Source organism: Bufo bufo, chromosome 4, assembly GCF_905171765.1.
Source record: "Bufo bufo chromosome 4, aBufBuf1.1, whole genome shotgun sequence".
NCBI classification, from domain to species: domain Eukaryota; kingdom Metazoa; phylum Chordata; class Amphibia; order Anura; family Bufonidae; genus Bufo; species Bufo bufo.
In genome coordinates, this window is record NC_053392.1 from 321,900,045 (window position 1) to 321,924,503 (window position 24,459).

General features: G+C 45.4%; 1 protein-coding gene across 1 annotated transcript in view; it reads right to left on the reverse strand.

The window, feature by feature from the left end:
• Positions 1-23,830, reverse strand: part of MCHR2 (melanin concentrating hormone receptor 2) — a 346,069-nt gene extending 322,239 nt beyond the window's left edge. The window contains exon 1 of the mRNA XM_040428802.1: positions 23,649-23,830. Within this exon, the coding sequence (XP_040284736.1) occupies positions 23,649-23,830 (182 nt within the window). The remainder of the gene's footprint in view (positions 1-23,648) is intronic.
• Positions 23,831-24,459: the final 629 nt, after the last annotated feature.

Below are 24,459 nucleotides of genomic sequence, written 5' to 3' on the forward strand. Positions count from 1 at the left end.
TCTGTGGATGGCACTGTTATGGGGTGGGGGGGTCTGTGGATGGCACTATTATAGGGTGGGGGGGGGTCTGTGGATGGCACTGTTATAGGATGGGGGGGGTCTGTGGATGGCACTGTTATGGGGTGGGGGGGGTCTGTGGATGGCACTGTTATAGGATGGGGGGGGGTCTGTGGATGGCACTGTTATGGGGTGGGGGGGTCTGTGGATGGCACTGTTATAGGATGGGGGGTCTGTGGATGGCACTGTTATGGGGTGGGGGGGGTCTGTGGATGGCACTGTTATGGGGTGGGGGGATCTGTGAATGCCAGGGGGAGAGGTGAGAGGCACTATGATACTACTGGCACATTGGGGGGAGGCACTATGTTACGGGCACATTATGGGGGGAGATTGCACTATGATACGGGCACATTATGGGGGGAGGTGGCACTATGATACGGGCACATTGGGGGGGGAGATGGCACTATGATACCGGCACATGGTGGGAGGAGAGAGGCACTCCGCACTTGATACTGGCACATGATTAGGGGGGCATCTATGGGGACACTTACTGGCACATTATTGGATGGCACTGTGGGGCCACTTCTTATTGGCACATTATTGGGGGGCACTATGGGGGCATCTACTGAGGCCACAAAGAAGGTTTATTTTATATGGGGGGCTCTGTGTGGTACTAGTATTATCAGGGGTATTATCTGTTTCTGCAGTATAGTATTGGGAAGCACAGCGGCACAGTATTGGGGGTGTTAGGATGATTTGTCCAGAAAATGGGAGGATGATGGAAAAGTAGTAAACTAAGATTTTTTTTTTTGTCAAGCTGCAGAGACGAAAAATGGCTGAAAACTGGTGGTCTGGTCTGAAGGTCTGAAAGGAGAAGATGAGGAAAGAGAACATCTACAAGAGACGTCACTGTATGTAAGAGGTATGTGGCTGTATTACCCTGTATGTCATATAGGGTGCGACCGTGACTGGGAGGTGGAGGTTCAGACAAACTGACGCGGTCTGACTTTGTTTCTTACACCGTGCGTTCACACAATTATGTACAGGATTCGTAGGATTCGAGATTCGAAAGATTCGATATATTCGAGAACCTTTTCGGATTCGGATTCGAAAAAAATTGTATTCGTCCCACCTCTAGTATTCTTATTTAGTCGATCTGCGACTGCATACCGCAAAACAGATACTGTTGTGTGCCTGAACCCTATCACTCATACTAAGCGCCCATAAAAGTGACATCCACAGCACTTCCATAACCCATATGCCATCCACAGTGCCCCAATGTATCATCCACAGTGCCCCCATGTGACATTCACAGTTCCGCATGTGCCATCCAGTGCCCCACGTGCCATCCAGTGCCCCCATGTGCCAGCCAGTGTGCCCCTTGTGTTATCCACTGTGTCCCATGTGCCATCCACAGTGCCCAATGTGCCATCCACAGTGCCCCCATGTGCCATCTACATTGCCCCATTGTGCCATCCACAGTTCCCCAGTAACATCCAGTGCCCCATGTGCCATCAATAGTACTCCCATTGCCATCCACAGTGCCCCATGTGCCATCAATAGTGCTCCCATTGCCCCCATTGCCATCCATAGTTCCCCCATGTGCCATCCACGATGCCCCAGTGACATCCAGTGCCCCCATGTGCCATCAACAGTGCTCGCATTGCCCCCGGCAATCCCACGCATGTGCACTAGGATTCAGCTTAGTGCACTTGCCTGGTGAGTGAAGATGGCCGGCCGGAGCTTTCTTTTGCAGGAGGAGCTGATATCATTCATGACGATCTGTCTCCTGCTACAGAAAGGAAGAGAAGACAGGAGACTCACCGGAAGACCAGAAAGCCTGACAGGAGCAGTCACGTTTAGTAATGGCCTTGCGGTTTGCCCAGCGGTTGGTTCGCGGCGAACTATGTTCGTTCACGATTCACCAAACATGTGAACATATGGCAATATTCACGCCCGTCATATTCTTTTACATTGTGAAGAACTTTGACCCATGACACATCCATCAGGTTGTACAGGACAGCCAATTGAAAAGTTTCAGCACATGGACATACCCCCTACCTTATAAATAGACCCGATCTGGCCGCCATTTTACATTCAGTCTTTTGTCAGTGTAGGGAAAGGTTGCTGTGTGGAGCAGGGACAGACTGTTAAGTACAAAAACGCTATAAAATAGGTCCACAAAAGTCCTTTTAAGGACTGGTATAGGTGTACTATTGATAGGTGTGCAGTACAGAGGGGTGTAATACACTTACAGTATACTTTCTAACATAGAAAGCATATTATAGTGGATTTGTATTGTGCAGCAGTGGTGAGCGGTTCTGCAGCGATACTACAACTACACAGAGCGACAAACGCAATTAGAAAAAATAATTATAACTGATGTGATATACCAGTCGCCCACCCCAAAAAACTGATAGAAGCGGTGTGTTATATACCAATAATATACTTTCTATATAGTGCATTTGGGTACAGCAGCATTTGTTTGCGGTTTTGCTGCGTTCCCTCTGCTACACACAGTGACAAACAGTATTGGAAAACAAATTCTATTGCCGATATTTCGCATTGAAAGAAAAAAAATGAATGGAGATCGCAAATTCGAATAATACATATGGTATGTCACTGTCCATGTTGTGGGACTATTTGTGCACTTCTAGTAATTATTTCTTGCCTGCAAATATGAGCTGAAGGTTTTTCAGGTTCGCCTGCCTTTAAAATGAATGGGACCCGCCGCGAACTTGCGGTTCGCAAACCGTCCCGGCAGATGTTCGTCCATCACTAGTCACGTTACCAGGTGGCAGATCTTGGAACAGGCTGCGCTGTGGAAGGTAAGTACCAGACCAACATTATTCCCTCCACAGGTTAGAATTATGCCCCAAATTTAAGGTTAGCCCAGAGAACCCCTTTAAGGTGTATTTCCACTAAGAACATTTCTCATGTTTTCACAGGATAGGTGATAAATGTGGGATCCCATGGTGAGAAGAGGCTTGAATGAAGCAGTGGTCAAGCCACTCTTTTCAAAGTATATGAAGCTGACAAAAACCGTCAAGGATCTCAACTATCGATCTGCTCAACCAGGGACTCTTCTGCTACTCCTCTTCTGTTGATGGGACACTCAGTGATCATACTTTTATCATCAACCTCTTCCAAGCAACAGTGATTTCCCTGTTGCTTCATGTTCAACTAGCTACTAACTTTGCCTTGACAGTTGTTATGCAACTGCATCTTAATCTGGGTTTGGTTAGTACCTAGCTTGGCCTGGTTAATTAAATTGGAGTTGCTGATTATTGAGCCTTTATAAATCCAGGCTTTACTGCTCTCCGGTTGTTGGGTGTAGTGTTTGCCATGCGCATTTCCTCCCAGATTCTGTTCAGATCTTTTTCTAGTTTAGTATGTTTTCTCTGTGTCCTGGGATCTGTAGTTCCACAGAACCTGTAGGTTTTATGTGTATTCTGGAATCTGTAGGTGTGCTTCCTATGTATTTTGTGATCTGTAGTTCCATGGGCTTTTTGCTGTTGTATTTTCATGACTGTCTTGCTGACATGAATTCAGATAGGCATCTGTCATACATCTGCCATCTATTCAATTGCTGGATCGTCTTCTCCATCCGTGACCCTCATTATTAGGTTTCTGTTAACTGTTATTGGTGAGTCTTATTATAGTACCTTGTACCAGTATTGATATGTGCTTCATAATTTTTTCTTGCGACTGTCATTTTGCTACTGTCCTAGAGGTATCTTGAAGTATCTAAGAGGCACATTTAAAAATGCAACTACGAGAGGTGATGTCCAATTCTGTGGTCTTGTGCACATCTGGCATCATTGCATTTCCCTGTTGCAGTGTGGACATGGGTTCTAGGTGCCCAGCAGAGAAAATTTTCTTGAGGCCCAACCCCTATATCATCAATAAACTCTTAATAGATCCTAATGGCAAGTGACTAGCTCCAAAGGCTAGGTCCTGGATCATTGGGACTTATTTATGGTAAGAGAGAATGAGCCCCCCAAAGGATCCTCGGGTACTCTGGTGGGCCGGTTCCACCCTGCCCTGTAGATAGGTTAAAAATACTCCTTGTAGAGGGGTTGTCCCACGAAAAATATTCTACAGTTCTGAAATCAGCACCAGGATCTGAATACTTTTGTAATTGCATGTAATAAAATATTTTGTGTAGCCACTGGGTTATTCAATAAAATGTATCTGTATAACGCCACCTGCTGTTTGTTCTTTTTCTTATTTCTTTGTCCTGCTCAATGAAAAGGCTGCACATGCTCCGTTTTATCTTTCAGCTGCCTCCTGAGCTGTGATAGATAGAGAGCTGCAGCAGAATGGACACACACCCTGAGCTGCAGCAGAAAAGACACTCCCCTTGAGCTGCCAGCTTGCTATAAATCTAGCAGAGAATGAATTGGGAGATCTCTGGGTCCATGTAAGGTACAGGGCTGGTTCTATGTTAGTTAGAAAGAGATTTTCATGTACTGTACTATATGATGTCTGGTTTTCGTTTTTTACACTAATCATGGGATAAACCCTTTAAATAATGGGTATAGCTAGAAAAAAAGCTGACGAGCATGCTGAAGAGTATGGACAGCAGGGGCGTTCCTAGGTTAAAACATTCGGGGCCTGGGCCCATGATGTTTTGTCCCAGGCCACGAATGTCCTGCCTACCTGCTAGATACAACTGTATTCCATCCACAGGACAACAATACAATTGAATCTAATGCGGTGGAAGAACTGAAGGACCTGTGGTGACATCACAGGTCATGTGACCAGTAAAACAGTCAGTGGTTGAGAAGGACCCGCGATGATGTCACCATTATGTGACCAGTGCAGGAGAGGGTGGCAGTGAAGAGAGGAAGAAGTTGAGGTAATGTCTACTACATCAGGAGAGGTAAGTGAAGCGAGCGGCGGAGCAATGCTGGGAGTTGTGGTTATTTAACTGGGACTGTATGTTAGGGCTGAAGGGAGGGATGTTATTTAGGGTGGGTTCACACTAGCATTATAGAGTCCATTATGACTTTCTGTTATAACAGGGTTATAACGGAACATAACGGAATCCATAGGATGGAATGCAAAACGGAAGCCTTTAAGAGGCATTTTCCGTTTTGCTCCGTCCTAATAGAAATCTATGGGAAAACATAACGGATCCGTCTGGGTCCCGTTATGTAAGACGGAAAACAAAGTCCTGTCGACAGGATTTTGATTTCCGTCTTGCATAATGGGAACCAGACGGATCCGTTTTTATTCCCAAAGACTTCTATTAGGACGGAGAGCAAACGGAATGCCTTTTAAAGGCGTCCGTTTTGCATTCCATCATGATGCAAGTCTATGGGCAGCAAAACGGATCCGTCCTTCCGTCTTATGGATTCCGTTATGTTCCGTTATAACCCTGTTATAATGGAAAGCCATAACCGACTCCATAACGCTAGTGTGAAACCACCCTTACATGGAACTGTATGTTGGAGGTGGCTGAGGAGGGGGGTAATGTTTTTTACATGGGACTGTATGTTGATAGTGGCTGTAGGAGGAAATTATATTATTTACATAGGACTGTATGTTGGAGGGGGCTAGGGCAGGGTGATGTTATTTACATGGGACTGTATGTTAAAGGCGGCTGTAGTAGGGGATTATGTTATTTACATGGGACTGTATGTTGGAGGGGGCTGGGGCAGGAGGATGTTATTTACATGGGACTGTATGTTGGAGGAGGCTGTGGGAGGGAGTGATGTTATTTACATGGGACTGTATGTTGGAGGGGGCTGGGGGAGGCAGTGATGTTATTTACCTGGGACTGTATTTTGATGGCGGCTGTGGGAGGGAGTGATGTTATTTACATGGGACTGAATGTTACAGGGGTCTGAGGGAGAGAGTGATGTTATTTACATGGGACTGAATATTCAGGGGGTGATGTTATTTGCGAGGGACTGTATGTTGAATCAAGGTACTGTAGAATGGAACAAAACAGCGGCACTCACCCGTGTGTAGTCAATTCAGCAACTTTATTAATCCAGTGTTACATCAGGCAGGGGGCGGACAATTAAAAAAACACGCATTGATCAGCGGCGGCCGTTTCGTGCTACATGCGCTTCTTCTGGCTGTGCGTCCAGGATGCACAGCCAGAAGAAGCGCATGTAGTGCGAAACGGCCGCCGCTGATCAATGCGTGTTTTTTGAATTGGTATACAGACCATGTATACAGACCATGTGTGTATACAGACCATGTATACAGACCACATTGGTATACAGACCATGTGTGTCCTCTCCAGCCACGCACAGCGTTTTGATTCATGTGCGCTCAGCCGGAGTAGTGGTGCCGCCCCCTACCTCATTTGTTACGACTGTATGTTGAAGGTGGCTGGTGGGGGGAATGATGTTATTTACATGGGACTGAATGTTGAGGGGGTGAAGTTTACATGGGAATGCATGTTGGAGGTGTCTGGGGAGAGGGTGATATTTACTTGGGACTGTATGTTGAAGGCGGCTGGGGAGGAGGTGATGTTATTTACATGGGACTGTATATTGGAGGGGGCTGTAGATAGAGAGGGATGTTATTTACATGGGACTGTATGGTGGAGGGAGGGAAATAGTGTTATTTACATGGTACTGTATGTTGGAGGGGTGAAGGGAGGGGAGTGATGTTATTTACACAGGACTGTATTTTGGAGGGGGCAGGAGAGATGGTGTGATGTTATTTACATGGGACTGCATGGTGGAGGTGGGAATATAACAACAGGGGGCACTGCAAATCCAGGGGACATTATAGGCATTCTTATTACTACTGGCGGCTCTATAGGAGGGACTTATAGATCCGCCTTATTTCTACTAAAAGTACTATGGGGGGGCCTTATTACTACTGAGGGGTCTGTAGAGAGCTTTATTACCACTGGGGGAACAATAGGGGGCCTTATTTGTACTGGGGGCTCTATGAGGGTATTATTAATACTGGAGGGCTCTTCTACTAATGGAGGCACTCTTGGGGAGCATTATCACGGTTGGGGGCACTGTAGGGGGCAGTATTACTATTGGGGCACTCATTTTTCTTCAGGATAGTATCTGGGGGTATTGGGGGGCACATCGAGCAGCAGGATAACATTGTTGGGACCCCAGGTTGGGGGATGATGATAGAAATGTGAGGAAGCTAAGATGTCTGTGTGTCACACTTTGCAAAGACAAGGCGGCTGAGAGAAGTTGTACGGACCGAATGGAGAAGATGATGACAGAGAAGAGCTACATTAGAGTACATGTCACCTGGAAGGCCCTGGATGTGAGAGAGTATGTGCTGCTGTATACGGGAAGTACGGGAAAATACGGTGTGTGTGTGTGTGGGGGGGGGGGGGGGGGGGGGGGGGGGGATTTGGGTGACTTAGAGAACTGGGCCATATTCATTGGGACTTAGGCCCCGGAACCTTTGAGACCCTAGCAACGCCCCTGATGGGCAGTGAATGCTGTAAAGTTATGGGAGTACATACTACTTTAGCAGTAAGCTTTCTTTGTGTGGTGGAGGAAAGTGATGCAGCAACCAACCAGTTATAGTGGTGAATAGGCAGCTAAACTACAGTATACATCTATGTATACACATTGGTATACAGACATTTTGTATTGCTTTGTTGAGCAAAAAAATTAAAAAGGGGTTTTCAAGACTGCAGCAACACTTTACATTCATTATTTACCCAGGCATATCTTGGTATTGCAGCTCACAGTAACTCAGTTCTATTCTAGTGATTGGGATTGACCCGAAGTTCTAGGACCAGCTACAACCAAATGTACAGTGATACTCTACAAATAATAATAATAGGGGTCGTATCACTTACCATAATGTTAAGGTCCCTCATTCAGCTGATTTGTAGGACTATGAGGCAACTACCAACCAGTTATAGAGATAAACAAAAATGACCCAGGGTATCCCCAGGGCGAGTAAGGAACAGTGCCCACCCAAAATGGCCACAGGGGATACACCTAAAGTATAACTCGGTAAAAGCTCCCGAGTGAAACAGCAGAAACAATGAAGAGGGAGCTCATAATACCAAAAGTATATAAATTTTATTAAAGCATGTTAAAAATACCAGAAAAAGGAGTAAGATAGGTACATAAGATGCCGTGAAGCAAGGTGATGGGAGCGGAGAACAAAAAAGAGCGCCACCCTGGGAAGAAAAACACACGGATATAGAGATGGAAAAATGTAGTATATAGTGATATATAACATGGGAATGGAAAATATTGGGTACAGTGCCCAACCCATGAAATGGGTAAATAGATGATGGAACCATATGATATCAGGTGAAGCAAGGTCAACTCATGCACCCCCACTGGCAACAGATGCAAACGCATAAAGGTGGAAGTATGTTGCATAGAAAGCAAAGTGCAAGTGGACAAAAGATGACCACACAGCCAGCGGGGGGCAATAGAGGACCAAAGCTTACCTGGAAAGACCGTGTGCAACGAGACCCAGGGTGGCGCCATGGGTTGGGCACTGTACCCAATATTTTCCATTCCCATGTTATATATCACTATATACTACATTTTTCCATCTCTATATCCGTGTGTTTTTCTTCCCAGGGTGGCGCTCTTTTTTGTTCTCCGCTCCCATCACCTTGCTTCACGGCATCTTATGTACCTATCTTACTCCTTTTTCTGGTATTTTTAACATGCTTTAATAAAATTTATATACTTTTGGTATTATGAGCTCCCTCTTCATTGTTTCTACCAACCAGTTATAGCAATGCATCGGCAGCTAAACTACAATATACACTCACCTAAAGAAATATTAGGAACACCTGTTCTATTTCTCATTAATGCAATTATCTAGTCAACCAATCACATGGCAGTTGCTTCAATGCATTTAGGGGGTGGTCCTGGTCAAGACAATCTCCTGAACTCCAAACTGAATGTCAGAATGGGAAAGAAAGGTGATTTAAGCAATTTTGAGCGTGGCATGGTTGTTGGTGCCAGACGGGCCGGTCTGAGTATTTCACAATCTGCTCAGTTACTGGGATTTTCACGCACAACCATTTCTAGGGTTTACAAAGAATGGTGTGAAAAGGGAAAAACATCCAGTATGCGGCAGTCCTGTGGGCAAAAATGCCTTGTGGATGCTAGAGGTCAGAGGAGAATGGGCCGACTAATTCAAGCTGATAGAAGAGCAACGTTGACTGAAATAACCACTCGTTACAACCGAGGTATACAACAAAGCATTTGTGAAGCCACAACACGCACAACCTTGAGGCGGATGGGCTACAACAACAGAAGACCCCACCGGGTACCACTCATCTCCACTACAAATAGGAAAAAGAGGCTACAATTTGGACGAGCTCACCAAAATTGGACTGTTGAAGACTGGAAAAATGTTGCCTGGTCTGATGAGTCTCGATTTCTGTTGAGACATTCAAATGGTAGAGTCCGAATTTGGCGTAAACAGAATAAGAACATGTATCCATCCTCTGATGGCTACTTCCAGCAGGATAATGTCACAAAGCTCGAATCATTTCAAATTGGTTTCTTGAACATGACAATGAGTTCACTGTACTAAAATGGCCCCCACAGTCACCAGATCTCAACCCAATAGAGCATCTTTGGGATGTGGTGGAACGGGAGCTTCGTTCCCTGGATGTGCATCCCTCAAATCTCCATCAACTGCAAGATGCTATCCTATCAATATGGGCCAACATTTCTAAAGAATGCTATCAGTTCCTTGTTGAATCAATGCCACGTAGAATTAAGGCAGTTCTGAAGGCAAAAGGGGGTCCAACACCGTATTAGTATGGTGTTCCTAATAATTCTTTAGGTGAGTGTACATCTATGTATACACATCGGTATACAGACATTTTTATTGCTTTGATTCAGCTGATTGGTAGGACTATGGATTGGCCAACCATATTACAGCCCCATAAAACTCCTTTTGCCCCAAGATTCCCTGCTTAAAGGAAGTATGTATAAACTGTATTGTTATTCGCGAAATTGACTCCTTTTCAAATTGGAGTGATCCAAAAGAACAAATACATGTTGGTACAATTCGAAATTCTATACCAATCACTTGCAAGCATTCCAAAATAATACAAGTGCCCTTTCCATTATCCTTTATCCTTCACACAGACTATGAATCACAATAGCGATTCTAATAATTATCTTATTTTAGATAATTGCTAGTTATGCAATACCTAATATAATCTCCAAAACTAAGCTTCACCTTTGTATTTAACTTCAAAACATAATAACCTTTTATATAAATGCAAGTTAAGTTCTCAAATTACTTTGAACAGGTTTTGTTTTTTTTACATTTATTGTCATATTAATAGCTGAGAAGAGACATCTTTTGCACAAAAAATAGTCTATATAAAAATATTGTGAGAAACTCTTCACTGTAAGGCCACCTAGGGACAAGAGGGCACCCACCCTGGCTAGAGGAAAATCTGTACAGTCTCCACCAGTGTACTGTATTCCTTACAGTACATTAGTGATGATCAAGCATGCTTGGCCAAACACCAGTTCGGCTCGAGCATCGCGATGCTCAGCACATTGCGGTGTTTGGCCAAATACAGCGTGTTCTCGAGCCAATAAATGTGCAGGTAAGTACTGCCACTCACTGTAATGCTGTAGCCATTGTGATACTAGCATTTTGGGCGGGGCTAAATTGTGAGCAACCCTTCAAAGCCTAAAGGTACTCGTTGGACTTTTGGCCCCTTTACGCACCTAGGCTGCAAAAAAGTGTCACACATGTGATATCGCCGTACTCAGGAGAAGTAGGGAAATGTGTTTTGGGGTGTATTTTTACATATACCCATGCTGGGTAAGAGAAATATCTCAGTAAATTGACAACTTTGTATACATTTTTATTAAAGTTATCATTTACAGAGATATTTCTCACACACAGTATGGGTATATGTAAAAATACTACCCAAAACACATTTCCCTACTTCTCCTGAGTACGGCGATACCACATGTGTGACACTTCTTTGCAGCCTAGGTGCGCAAAGGGGCCCAAATTCCAATGAGTATTTTTAGGATTTCACAGGGCATTTTTTACGCATTTGGATTCCAAACTACTTCTCACGCTTTAGGGCCCCTAAAATACCAGGGCAGTATAAATACTCCACATGTGACCCCATTTTGGAAAGAAGACACCCCAAGGTATTTTGTGAGGGGCATGGCGAGTTCCTAGAATATTTTTTTTGGGGCACAAGTTAGCGGAAAATGATATATATATTTTTCTCTCTTACAAAGTCTCATATTCCACTAACTTGTGACAAAAAATAAAATTTTACATGAACTCACCATGCCCCTCACGAAATACCTTGGGGTGTCTTCTTTCCAAAATGGGGTGACATGTGGGGTATTTATACTGCCTTGGCATTTTAGGGGCCCTAAAGCGTGAGAAGAAGTCTGGAATATAAATGTCTAAAAATATTTACGCATTTGGATTCCGTGAGGGGTATGGTGAGTTCATGTGAGATTATATTTTTTGTCACAAGTTAGTGGAATATGAGACTTTGTAAGAAAAAACAAAACAAAAAAAAAATTATAAATTTCCGCTAACTTGTGGCAAAAAAAAAAAATATTCTATGAACTGTCCATTCCCCTCAAAAGTGATCTTTATAGCGCCGCAGCGATTTTACAGTGTTTTTGCAGTGATCAGAAAAAAAAAATATTCGGTCACTGCGGTGGGGCGGACTGAACGCAAGTGTGCGCACAAGATCAGGCCTGATCGGGCGAACACTGCGTTTTTTGTAGAGCCTATAGAACATGTCCTATTCTTGTCCGCAATTGCGGACAAGAAAAGGCATTTTCTATATAGTTCTGGCAATGTGTGGATCCGCAAAATGCGGAAAGCACATTGCCGGTGTCCGTGTTTTGCGGATCCACGGTGTCCGTGTTTTGCGGTGTCCGTGTTTTGCGGTGTCCCCCTCCCGCCCACCCGTTGGCTGCTTCCCTACCCAACCAGTAGCCAACGGGTGGGCGGGAGGGGGCTGCTGCAAGACTGTTGTCTCACACGAGATGACCCTGATCCCGCCTCCCGCTGCCCTTTAAACCCTACACTCCTCCCCTAACATCCCCCCACCCCCCATCCTTGCAATACCCCTTAACCCTAAGCCTCCCAACTCACTCCCTCCAAACGCCTGTCATGCCAGGCCTACCCCCAGTCTTGCAGCCTTAAGTCCGGCCTGTGCTTGACCAGCGTATTGTCGAGTCGTTTTACCTCCCACTCTCCCCTCCTTCCCCAAATAAAGACACAACTCCTCCAGTGGATTTTATTGGCCACAGCAGCCATTTATTTATTTATAATAATAATTTAAGCATAAATAACATATAACATAACCAATCCAAGGCCTTCCCACCTGAAGGCCCCCCGCCCAAGAAAAAACTTCCAGACCACAGAGAAACATGCCCAGCACGGAGAGGGTCCTTGGAGCCCCGTAAAACCTGACGGATAACAGCCCGTGCCCTCAATTAAATTACCTCCAGCCGATAAACGCCAGCTCGGAGGCAGAACCAGTAACCATGGGCAACGACCGTGGGGCAGATACCCGCCATATCACACCCCAACATCCAATACCTGGGGAGTCCAGAGCCCCTTTGGCTCCCTCCCCACCATGCCAGAGCCACCATAACCACCAACTCCAAGGACCCACCTCCGCCACGACCTAAGGGGGTGATTCCTCACCTCCTTGCGTCCCGCCACACTCGCAGAGCCACCTCAATTCCACCGCATTTAAATGAACCCCATCTGCCCTCCAAAAAGCCCCCTCTCCCGCCTCCAGCTCCCTATGCCAAACTGCAACACCGCCATTCCTCACCACAAACCGGCCCACCGCCCTATTAACCTTTATCCGGGCTTTGTTCAACCTCTCTACCGACCTAGCGTCTCTCCACTGCTTACGCGGCACCATATCCGACCAGACCGTAACCATACCAGGACACTGAGCCCACAAACGCAGCAAATCGAACTTTATGTCCCTCGTAAGCTCACGAAAAGGGCGCCCCCCAAATCGTTACCCCCTACGTGTAGCACCAAAACCCCCGGATACGAGTCTAACCTGGTAAAATTGTAAAATTCTGGAAGAACCCGGCTCCACAACATACCTCTAATCCCCAACCAACGAACCACCGCCACCTCCCTAGAAAAGCCCAACTGCCTTCCATCCGGCCTGACTGCTGCTCACAACGCTCCCCAAAACACGTACGAGTGCCCCATAATCCACACCAGGCACGCCACACCAACTGTAAGAAGCACAAAATAAAATACGTCAACCGGGCAGCAAAGAACAGCTCCTCACGCGTTCCCTCAACACAACAACAATAACCCCTCCCCCCGTTATAACAACGCCGGCCTAACATAGGACCGGAACCCCAGCGACTCCCATCGCCCAATGCGGCGAATGGCCTCTTTACTCAATCCTCTCCTAGCCGCCTCGGTGGCAGTACCGATCCGGAATGAATGCCCCCCAAACAATGCTGGGTCCCTGCCCAGCCCTTTTAAAAATGCTCGAAATACCGCTATAAACTGGAATCTAGAAAGGAAGGACCCGTCATCATGCACCATGAACAATCATGCACCATGACCATGAACCGAACAATGGTCCGCTCCCCCCAACCTCCTGCCCTCAAAAATTCCTAAGACACTGAACTGGGCACGCATCCAACCCCGCCACCTGATATAAAACCACCCGACAACCCCGGCCCATCTGATCCGTTTTCGACCGCCAAATAAGAAACTCCACCCTGTCCTGAAATAAAACCACGTCCTCACCCTGCAGTCCCCCTGCTCTGCACTTACTCAGGCTAACCAATTCGCCAATGTGCAACGCACCAAAGAAAGCCAACGAAAAAGCCAACTTAAACAGCCTAACTTCACTAACTGATACACAGACCTTTTCCAACTGCTCCAACATCTCCCCTAACAACTCGAAGGAAACCGGCCTGCGCCGATCCCCACCCGGTGCCCGCCTCCTCCAACCCTTCAAAGCATGCAATACCCAGAATGATTTAGTCACATCCACTATATCCCGACCCTTACAACCAAAAGACGCCCCTGTTATAAACTTACTCATTCTGGACACTGACCATCCCTCCTCTCTGCAGTGCCCCACAAAAAGCAACATCATAGCCCCTTCCTCCAACCCGCACCCCTGAAAACGCTCCCTCCATTCCTCCCATAATCCCCAAGCCCTGTCGTACGCCGCCCAACTCCTCACCAAGTCGCCAGCCGACCAAATGGCAGCTTCCACAGTTCCTGCAGGAAACTCATTCCTTGCACGTCTGCTTCTGGTGCCAGCACCCGGAAACGCTCCCACTGAAAACGAGACAAAGCATCCGCAATTGAGTTACTCACCCCTGGTACATGGGATGCTACAATCCAAGCATTCAACGACAAGCAACTCAAAACCAAATGTTGAAGCAAACAGACAACCGGCGGTGACGAGGCCGAAACACGGTTAATGGCCTCCACAACCCCCAAATTATCACAGTGGAATCGCACCTTCCTGTTCCTGAAATGTTCCCCCCAAATGGACACTGCTACCACAATGGGAAAGAGTTCCAGCAACACCAGATTTTTCACCCAGCCCTCCTCCTGCCATTGCGTAGGCCACTCCCTTACACACCAACGACCTTGTAAGTACGCCCCAAACCCGCACCCCCCAGCCGCATCCGTAAAAAGGTCAAGATCCTCTGCCAACACCCCGTCCGCCATCCACAAAGACCGGCCGTTATACCGTTTCAAAAAGGAAGCCCAAACCCACAAGTCTCCCCGGAGTTCCCGGGTAAGCCGTACAAAGTGATGAGGGGCCTGAACTCCCGCTGTCGCCTGTGCCAACCTTCTACAAAAAATCCGCCCCATGGGCATAATCCGACAGGCAAAGTTGAGCTTTCCCAGCAAGGACTGCAATTCCCGCAGATGCAGCTTCTTCCACCCACAGGCCGCCGCGAGCACCCCTCGCAGATCCTCAACCTTGTCGTCCGGCAACCTACACTCCATAGCCACCGTATCAATGACTATCCCCAGAAAACTCAGAGCAGTCGCAGGACCCTCTGTCTTTTCCGACGTCAAAGGAACCCCAAACAGTCGTGCCATAACTTCAAACGAATGCAGCATCACCGAGCACCGCTTCGACCCCGGCGGTCCAATAAACAAAAAATCGTCCAAATAATGGATAATAGAACCCCAACCCGACCATTCCCTCGCCACCCATTCCAAAAATGTACTAAACTTCTCAAAATAGGAACATGAAACCAAACAACCCATGGGCAAACAGCGATCCACAAAAAAACCCTCGTCCCAAAAACAACCCAACAAGTGCTGACAATCCTGATGAACCGGTAGAAGATGGAACGCCGCTTCAATATCTACTTTCGCCAGCAAAGCCCCTTGCCCATAAAACCGAACCCAACGAACCGCCTCATCAAACGACGTATACACTACAAACACAACTCCGGCGCGATACCGTCATTAACCGAACCTCCCTTCGGAAATGATAGGTGATGTATAAGGCGAAACTTATTAGGTACCCTCTTCGGTACAACCCCCAACGGCGATACCCGCAAATCCGGCATCGGCAGATCCTTGAAGGGACCTGCCATGCGACCCAATGCCACCTCTTTTTTTTATTTTTCCATCACCACCCTTGGAAGCTCCCTCGCCGACCTCAAGTTCTTAGACTTTTGCAAAATTTCCGCCTCCACGAACGAGATACGAAAACCTTCTTCAAAACCAGACAACAAAAAACCTGCCGCTGCCACATTCGGATACCTATGTAGGAAGGACACCATCTCGGTTACCCGGATGGGCGTCTGCCCCTTTTCCAGCCGAATCGCTCCAACCCTTCCCTTTTCGACCCCTGAAGCACCGCTGTGCTCCATGACTCCCTCCACATGAGGAACACTTGTGCTTGAACTTGCACTTGTCCCCATACTTACATCCCCCTTCATTGAACAGGAAGCATAAACCCTTTTGCAAGGCCGCCGAGCGCTCCGCTTGCCCAAAACCCCCGGCTCCCCCTGGAAAGGATTGCCCCCCTCTGACCGGAGCATCACCCTCATCCACAATCTGATGTTCTTATGGTCCCACCGGATGGTGGACCGAGCCGCTTTTCGTTGTCTAAATTGCTCATCGTACCGCAACCATCCCATCCCCCCATATGTCCGATAAGCCTCTCCTATTGCATCCAGGTAACAGAAAAGCGCGGAACAATTTTCCGACGCCTTTTCCCCAATGACACTGGCCAGGATCACGAACGCCTGCATCCAGTTTGAAAAAGTCAGCGGAATCAAACGGCACCGCCGCTTGTCCTCGTCCTCCTTCCTCTTATCCTCCCCCCTATCTCTATCCAAATTAAACCGTTCTAGCGGGAGCAACGAGAATATGTCTACGTAATCCCTTTTCCATATTTTTTCCTTCAACTCTGACTTAAGGTGGGCCCCCAGCGGCCCTTCAAAACAAACGCACACCTCCCCTCTCGCCCCATCGTCCAACCGCTTCCTTATCTCTACCACCGGCCTTGTCCGCCGGACCTGCCACTGGAACCCCCAATGACCCACTACTTCCTGCACCCGCGATCCCGCCGTCCCCCGGCCCAACAGACCCAGCCATCTGCCCCTGACCCCCGGACCCTGGCCCTTGTATACCCCAGGCCCCCACTGGTGACCCCGTCCCTGGCCCCACATTTACCAACCCCTTCACTAAATCCCTCAACCCCCCTAACAATGCCTCTAACCCCCCCCGACCCCAGGACCCCCCCAATACAAGCCACCACTAATGCTGATTCCCCTTGAATCTCACCTGGCGAGTGGAGTGGACGCTGTGATTCCACCAGCCGGAACGTGATGTTGTGGATCTTGACCGGCGCTGATCTCCCCTCTGGACAATCTCCAATCTTCAGCACTACCAGTGCCCACTCTTGCTGCTTGAGATCCCAGAGCCTGCAGTTCCGCAGCTCGCCCACTAGATGCCGCCATTTCCCGACGGAAGCTGACACTGGAGCCTGCAATACTGCAGCTCGACCACTGGAGGCCGCCATTTCCACAGAAGACGTCAATGCTGGGCCAGCTCCGTGCTGCCCGATCAGAGAATCCTGCTCCCGGCCACCATCTTGACCACGCCGTCCCCCAGATGGATCCCGTACTTCACTCCCACGGCATGCCAGGTGAGCCCGCCCTGGCCCACCTGCCGATCCTGGTCCCGCTCCCACGTCGCCTGATTCAGGGGTGGAGATGTCAGGTCTCTCCTGCCCAGGGCCCCGCCGTAAGATCGGATTCCTCACGGCACGTGACCGCCCGGCTCTACTGCTCTTACCTGCGGCGCGTGCCGAAGGGTCCCTGGTGGGGCTCCATACCCGGCGCCGAACCCTTGGGGTCTCCTCCGGACTTAGGCGCGCCGGAGGCCTGGTCCTCCGCTGCCGGTGAATAGGGAGGGCTGTGGAGGCCGAATCCCCTGACCCCGGAAGCAAGCCTTGGACCGTCGCCTGGAGCCATTCAGGGTCCTTTGCTCTCAGCTGCCGCCCGGAGCTGCGCCAGCAAAGCATCAACAGAAGACATCTTTGGGAAAAAGGTCAGTCACTACAAGAGGTAACGCAGCAGCAGGACAGGGGCTGCTGCAAAACTGTTGTCTCACACGAGATGACCCTGATCCCGCCTCCCGCTGCCCTTTAAACCCTACACTCCTCCTCTAACATCCCTCCACCCCCCATCCTTGCAATACCCCTTAACCCTAAGCCTCCCAACTCACTCCCTCCAAACGCCTGTCATGCCAGGCCTACCCCCAGTCTTGCAGCCTTAAGTCCGGCCTGTGCTAGATTATTGGTGTCCTCAATGCTGAGAAATACAGGCACATACTTATCCATCAGGCAGACATCTGATTGGCTCCAAATATATTCTGCAGCAGAACAACAACCCCAAACATACAGTCAATGTCTTTAACCCCTTCAAGCCAGTTTTTCCATAAGGACCAAGTCACATTTTTCAAATTTTACATGTTTCACTGTATGTGGAATTATCTCTGGGATGTTTTTTTAGTTCAGTTGTGAAGTCTTTTTGTCGGACCTACATAGTAGAAATCGACCGTAAATTACTCCATTTTAAAAGCTAGTCCCCTCAAATTATTCAAAAGTGATTTTACAAACTTCAACCCGTGGTCCATGAGAATTAAAGGAAAATGGAGGTGAAATTTCAAGTTTTTTTTTTTTTTGCAGATTTTTAATTTGTTATCCATTTTTCCTATAACAGCCAAACAAAACTAAATATTTATTACCCTGATTCTGCAGTTTACGGAAACACCCCATATGTGGTTGTAAACTGCTGTATGGGCATATGACAGGGCACAGAAGGGAAGAAGCGCCATATGGATTTTGGAGGGCAGATTAAGATTTCATTGGGATAATTTTAAGTTGCCATATTGCATTTGAAAACCCCCTGATGCTTCCCTACCATATAAATTCCCAAGTGACCCCATTTTGGAAACTACAGAATAAGGTGACAGTTTTATTGGTACTATTTTGGGGTACATATGATTTATTTGATCGCTCCATCGCTCCATATTACTCTTTTTATGAGGCAAGGTAACCACAAAATGGCTGTTGTGGCACCGTTTTTATTTTTTGCTTTACGGAGTTCTCCTGCCAGGATAGATCATGTGTTGTTTTTATAGAACAGGTTGATACGGATGCGTCAATATCAAATATGTGTATTTAAATTTTTTTGTTTCGGTTTTAGATAATAAAGAATTTTTGAAAACAAATATCATGTTTTTGTATCTTAATTTTCTGAAACCTACATTTCTTTTATTTTCCTGCAGATCGTCTTGTGTAGGGGCAATTTTTTTGAAGGAAGAGCTGACATTTTTATTGTTACTATTTTTGGGTACATTTTTGGGTACAAATTTCGCTTCAGAGATGACGGATTGTACTGAAGAGGAAGTAGTGCATAGCGAATTTTCTTAGCGAATATCGGCACTTCGCTAATTTGCGAATATATCACTATAAATTCGCTATTTTGATTTTTTTTTTTTTATTGTTATATTTTTTTCTTTCCCACTTCCCAAAAGTAGTTCTTACCTGTCCTGAGGATTCCTGGCTTTCTGGCTGCTCCAGTCATTGACTGTTGCCGCTTCTGCCGACTTCCGTGCTCATGGAGCGTCCCCATCACCATGGGAACGCCTCCATACTAGAATGTACTGTCGGATGTGAGAATTAAGTTGAAATCACAATTTGATTACTTCAAGTTATATTAATCGAATTGCGATTTCAACTTAGCACTGCTATATTCCATATTTGTTAACTTCGTTAATTCTAGCAAGCTGACCCATTAGAAACACAGCTCTAAGTTGAAATCGCAATGCGATTACTTCAAGTTATATTAATCGAATTGCGATTTCAACTTAGCACTGCTATATTCCATATTCGTTAACTTCCTTAATTCTAGCAAGCTGACCTATTAGAAACACAGCTCTAAGTTGAAATCGCAATTCGATTAATATAACTTGAAGTAATCGCATTGCGATTTCAACTTAGACCTGGTTTACTATGGTTGGCTTGGTAGAATTAGCGAAGATGACGAATATGACGAATGTATTCGTCATATTCCTCAAAACGAAGATAACGAAGTATTCTCCATCTTCGTTTTAGCTCCATATTCGGCAACTTCGCTAATTCTAGCAATCAAATAGGAAAGTTGACTATAGAGACAGCTGTGTTTAATTCGCTATGCGATTATATTACTTTGCTTTTTTTTTTATAAATAGAATAATTATAATAATTATCAAGTAAATTATTATTTTATTTATTTTAAAAAAAAGCAAAGTAATATTATCGCATAGCGAATTAAAAACTTAGCTGTCTCTAGTCAACTTTCCTATTTGATTGCTAGAATTAGCGAAGTTGACGAATATGGAGCTAAAACGAAGATGGAGAATACTTTGTTATCTTCGTTTTGAGGAATATGACGAATACATTCGTCATATTTGTCATCTTTGCTAATTCTAGATATCAAACCAATAGGAAAGTTACCTTAAGTTAAAATCGCAATACACAATTATTTAAATTCCATATTAGTCGCGATAACTAGAATAATAACGAATATTCGATTTCAACGAATATGAGATGAATATTCAAGCGAATATTCACGAATTTCGTCGAAATCGAATATGGCAGCTTCCTCTTCAAACAGTTGATCACCTGAAGTGTTGGGTGTTGAACCCTCACTGATCAGATATCGATGACCTATCCTGAGGATAAGTCATCAATATAAAACACAACCTATTTAAGGGTATATTGATTAGTCTTAATCTACCAACACCACCAAGAATGTTAATATTAAATATAGGCAGACACTTTTACCTCCGTAGGATGCCAGGGAAATTTATATTATCCTCCACTTGACATTTCACACCAGAAATATTAACATGAACCATTAACCACTTCCAGACCGGGCCATTTACCCCCTTCTTGACCAGTCCTAATTTTGCTAATTTGACATGTGCCACTGTATGTGGTAATAACTTTGGAACCCTTTTACTTATCCAAGCCATTCAGAGATTGTTTTCTCGTGACACATTGTACTTCATGTTAATGGTAAATTTGAGTCAATGTGTTTTACATTTATTCATTAAAAAATCCCAAAAATAATGAAAATTTGAAAAAAATCACTGATTTCTAAATTTGAATCTCTCTGCTTCTAAAACAGAAAGTGATACCTCATAAAATATTTATTACTTAGCATTCCCCATATGTCTACTTTATGTTGGCATTACTTTGTAAATGTCATTTTATTTTTTTAAGATGTTAGAATGCTTAGAATTTTAGATGAAATTCTTAAAATTTTTAAGAAAATTTCCAAAACCCACTTTTTAAGGGCCAGTTTAGGTCTGAAGTCACTTAGTGGGGCTTACACAGTGGAAACCCCCATACATGACCCCATTGTAGAAACTGCACCCCTCAAATTACTCAAAACGGATTTTACAAACTTTGTTAACCCTTTAGGTGTTCCACAAGAATTAAAGGTAAATGGAGATGAAATTTCTAAATTTAACTTTTTTGGCAGCTTTTCCATTTTAATCAATTTTTTTCTTTAACACATCGAGGCTTAACAGCCAAACAAATATTACATAACATAATATTTATTACCCTGATTCTGCGGTTTACATAAACACCCCACATGCGGTCGTAAACTGATGTAAGGGCACATGGCAGGGCGCAGAAGAAAATGAGCGCCATATGGTTTTTGGGCAGATTTTCATGGAAAGCATTTTTGAAAAAAAAATTATGTTTTTGTATCTCCATTTTCTGAACAACATATTTCTTTTTTATTTTTCTGCCAATCATCTTGGGCAGGGGCTCGTTTTTTGCAGGAAGAGTTGATGTTTTTATTGGTACCATTTTGTGGGATATACCCTTTTTGGTCACTTGGTGTTTTTTATGGGACGGGGTGGATCATGTCATATATTTATAAAGCCGGCTGTTACGGATGCGGCAATACCAAATATGTCTATTTTTTATTTTTTTTTAACCTTTTTTTATTTTATTACTTTTTACATTTTTTTTTTTAGAAAACACTTTATTTTAAATTTATTTTAATTTTTAATTTACACTTTACGTCCCCCATAAGGTCATACAAGACCTCTGGGGGACATTTTAACTTCACATTTTTTTTTTTCACTATTGATTTCTCCTGTAACTGGGGCTGACATAGTAGCCCCAGTTACAGGGGAAATACACCCCACCAGAGAGGCTGTACAGCACTATACAGCGCTGTACAGCATCAGTGCAGGGCTGATAGAGGTCTGTGGAAAACCCAACAGCTCCTGCACTCCCCCGGCCCTGGCGATCACATGACCACTGGGCCGGGACAGGAAGCGCATAACGATGTGTATACAGCAATCTAGAAGGCAGGGACACCTGGGAACGGTCCCTGCCTTCTCTCTGGGGTGCTCTGCTGTCACTGGCAGCGGACCCCTCCGCTCGGCAGCTGCACGATTAGCAGGCAGCTGCCATCTCTGAATGGACGTTTTAGAATGTCCATTTAGAGATAAACAACCACCCATAGGACGTTTATATCCTATGGGCGATCGGAAAGTGGTTAAAGGAGCTTTTTCACAATCAATATTTTACATATTTCCACATGAAGACTTCGTTAAACCATCCTAGACTTTTAGTAATGATAATTTTAAATGTTAATTAATAAAAATAAAAAAAATAGACCAACAGAAATGTCATATATATTATAAGACTATGGGCACAAGGATCAAATAGTCACTTTCAGGGCTCATGTACACGACTGTATGTATTTTGCAGTCCACAAAAAACTGATCCGCAAAAAATATGGATGGCGTCCCTGTGTATTCTGTATTTTACAGCTGGCATCTAATAGAACAGTACTATCCTTGTTCATAATGTGGACAATAATAGGACATGTTCTATTCTTTTGCGGAACGGACATAAGGAAATGGAATGCACAAGGAGTAACTTTTTTTTTGCGGACCTATTGAAATGAATGGTTCCACATATGGTCCCCCAAAAAACAGAATGGACACAGAAAGAAAATATATTTGTCTGCATGAGGCCTTATGCTGGCAGTTTCAGGTCTCAGTTATGAAGAAAAATATGTCTGATTAAGGCCTCTTTCACACTTGCGTTGTCCGGATCCGTCGTGCACTCCATTTGCCGGAGGTGCCTGCCGGATCCGTAACAACGCAAGTGAACTGAAAGCATTTGAAGACGGATCCGTCTTCAAAATGCGTTCAGTGTTACTATAGCACCCAGGACGCTATTAAAGTCCTGGCTGCCATAGTAGTAGTGGGGAGCGGGGGAGCAGTATACTTAAAGTCCGTTCGGCTCCCGGGGCGCTCCAGAATGACGTCAGAGAGCCCCATGCGCATGGATGACGTGATCCATGCGACACGTCATCCATGCACATGGGGCGCCCTGACGTCACTCTGAAGCACCCCGGGAGCCGCACGGACGGTAAGTATACTGCTCCCCCGCTCTCCACTACACTTTACCATGGCAAACAGGATTTTAGCGTCCTGGAAGCCATGGTAACCATTTAGAAAAAGCTAAACGTCGGATCCGGTAATGCGCCGAAACAACGTTTAGCTTAAGGCCGGATCCGGATCAATGCCTTTCAATGGGCATTAATTCCAGATCCGGCCTTGCGGCAAGTGTTCAGGATTTTTGGCCGGAGTAAAAAGTGCAGCATGCTGCGGTATTTTCTCCGGCCAAAAAACGTTCCGTTCCGGAACTGAAGGCATCCTGATGCATCCTGAACGGATTTCTCTCCATTCAGAATGCATTGGGATAATCCTGATCAGGATTCTTCCGGCATAGAGCCCCGATGACGGAACTCTATGTCGGAACCCAACAACGCAAGTGTGAAAGAGCCCTAAGGCCTATTGCACACGACCGTATAGATTTTTCTGTGGTTTGTGGTCCGCAAAAAACGAATCCGCAAAAAATCCGGATGACATCCATGTGCATTCCATTTTTTGTGGAACGGAACATCTGGCCCCTAATAGAACAGTACTATCCTTGTCTGTTATGCGGACAATAATAGGACATGTTCTATCTTTGAATGGAATGGAAAAACGGAAATACGGAAACGGAATGCATACGGAGTACTTTTTTTTTTCCAGACCCATTGAAATGAATGGTTCCGTATATCTTTGTAATATTTGCTTCTTACCTTATAATAGTGACCAATACTAAGATATTTCCCACTAATCCAGTAGAACAGATGATTCCAATAAAAGAAGGGAGAATAACAGTTTCAGCAGTATTAATGAGATGATATTCATTTCTCATATTCCATGATTTATTTGATACGTTGCTAGTGCTATTCCATGATGCGATTTGGATTCCATTCATTGTTACACAATGCTTTAACCTGCAATAATAAAATACATGTCTGGTCAATTCATACTCTGATATCTACATAAATAGCTCTAGGTAATGTATTCCCAGTTCCTACTGGTTTCTTTTTCCAAATCAATTTCACATGCAATGTCAAATAAAGAAAAAAAAATGTCGAAGGACTCATGCACATGACCATATGCCCTCCGAGACATACGGTCCGCACGGGAGCGCACATTGTGCGCACGGGAGCGCACAGCATCATAGGTTACTATGATGCTGTGCTCATCGGGCCGCCCAAGGGGCTATTTTCCCGCACTCATATGAGAGCGGAACAATAGTCCGACGGGCGGCCCGATGTGCACAGCATCATAGTACCCGTGTGCGGACCCCTCTGAGGTTACTTTCACACTAGCGTTTTTGCAGGGTTCAGCAAAAACGCTTCAGTTACTGATAATATAACCATCTGCATCCGTTATGAACGGATCCGGTTGTATTGTCTTTAAAATAGCCAAGACGGATCCATCATGAACTCCATTGAAAGTCAATGGGGGACCGATCCGTTTTCTATTGTGGCAGATTGTGGCAGAGAAAACTGATGCGTCCCTATGGACTTGCATTGCGGATCATGAAGGATCCATTTT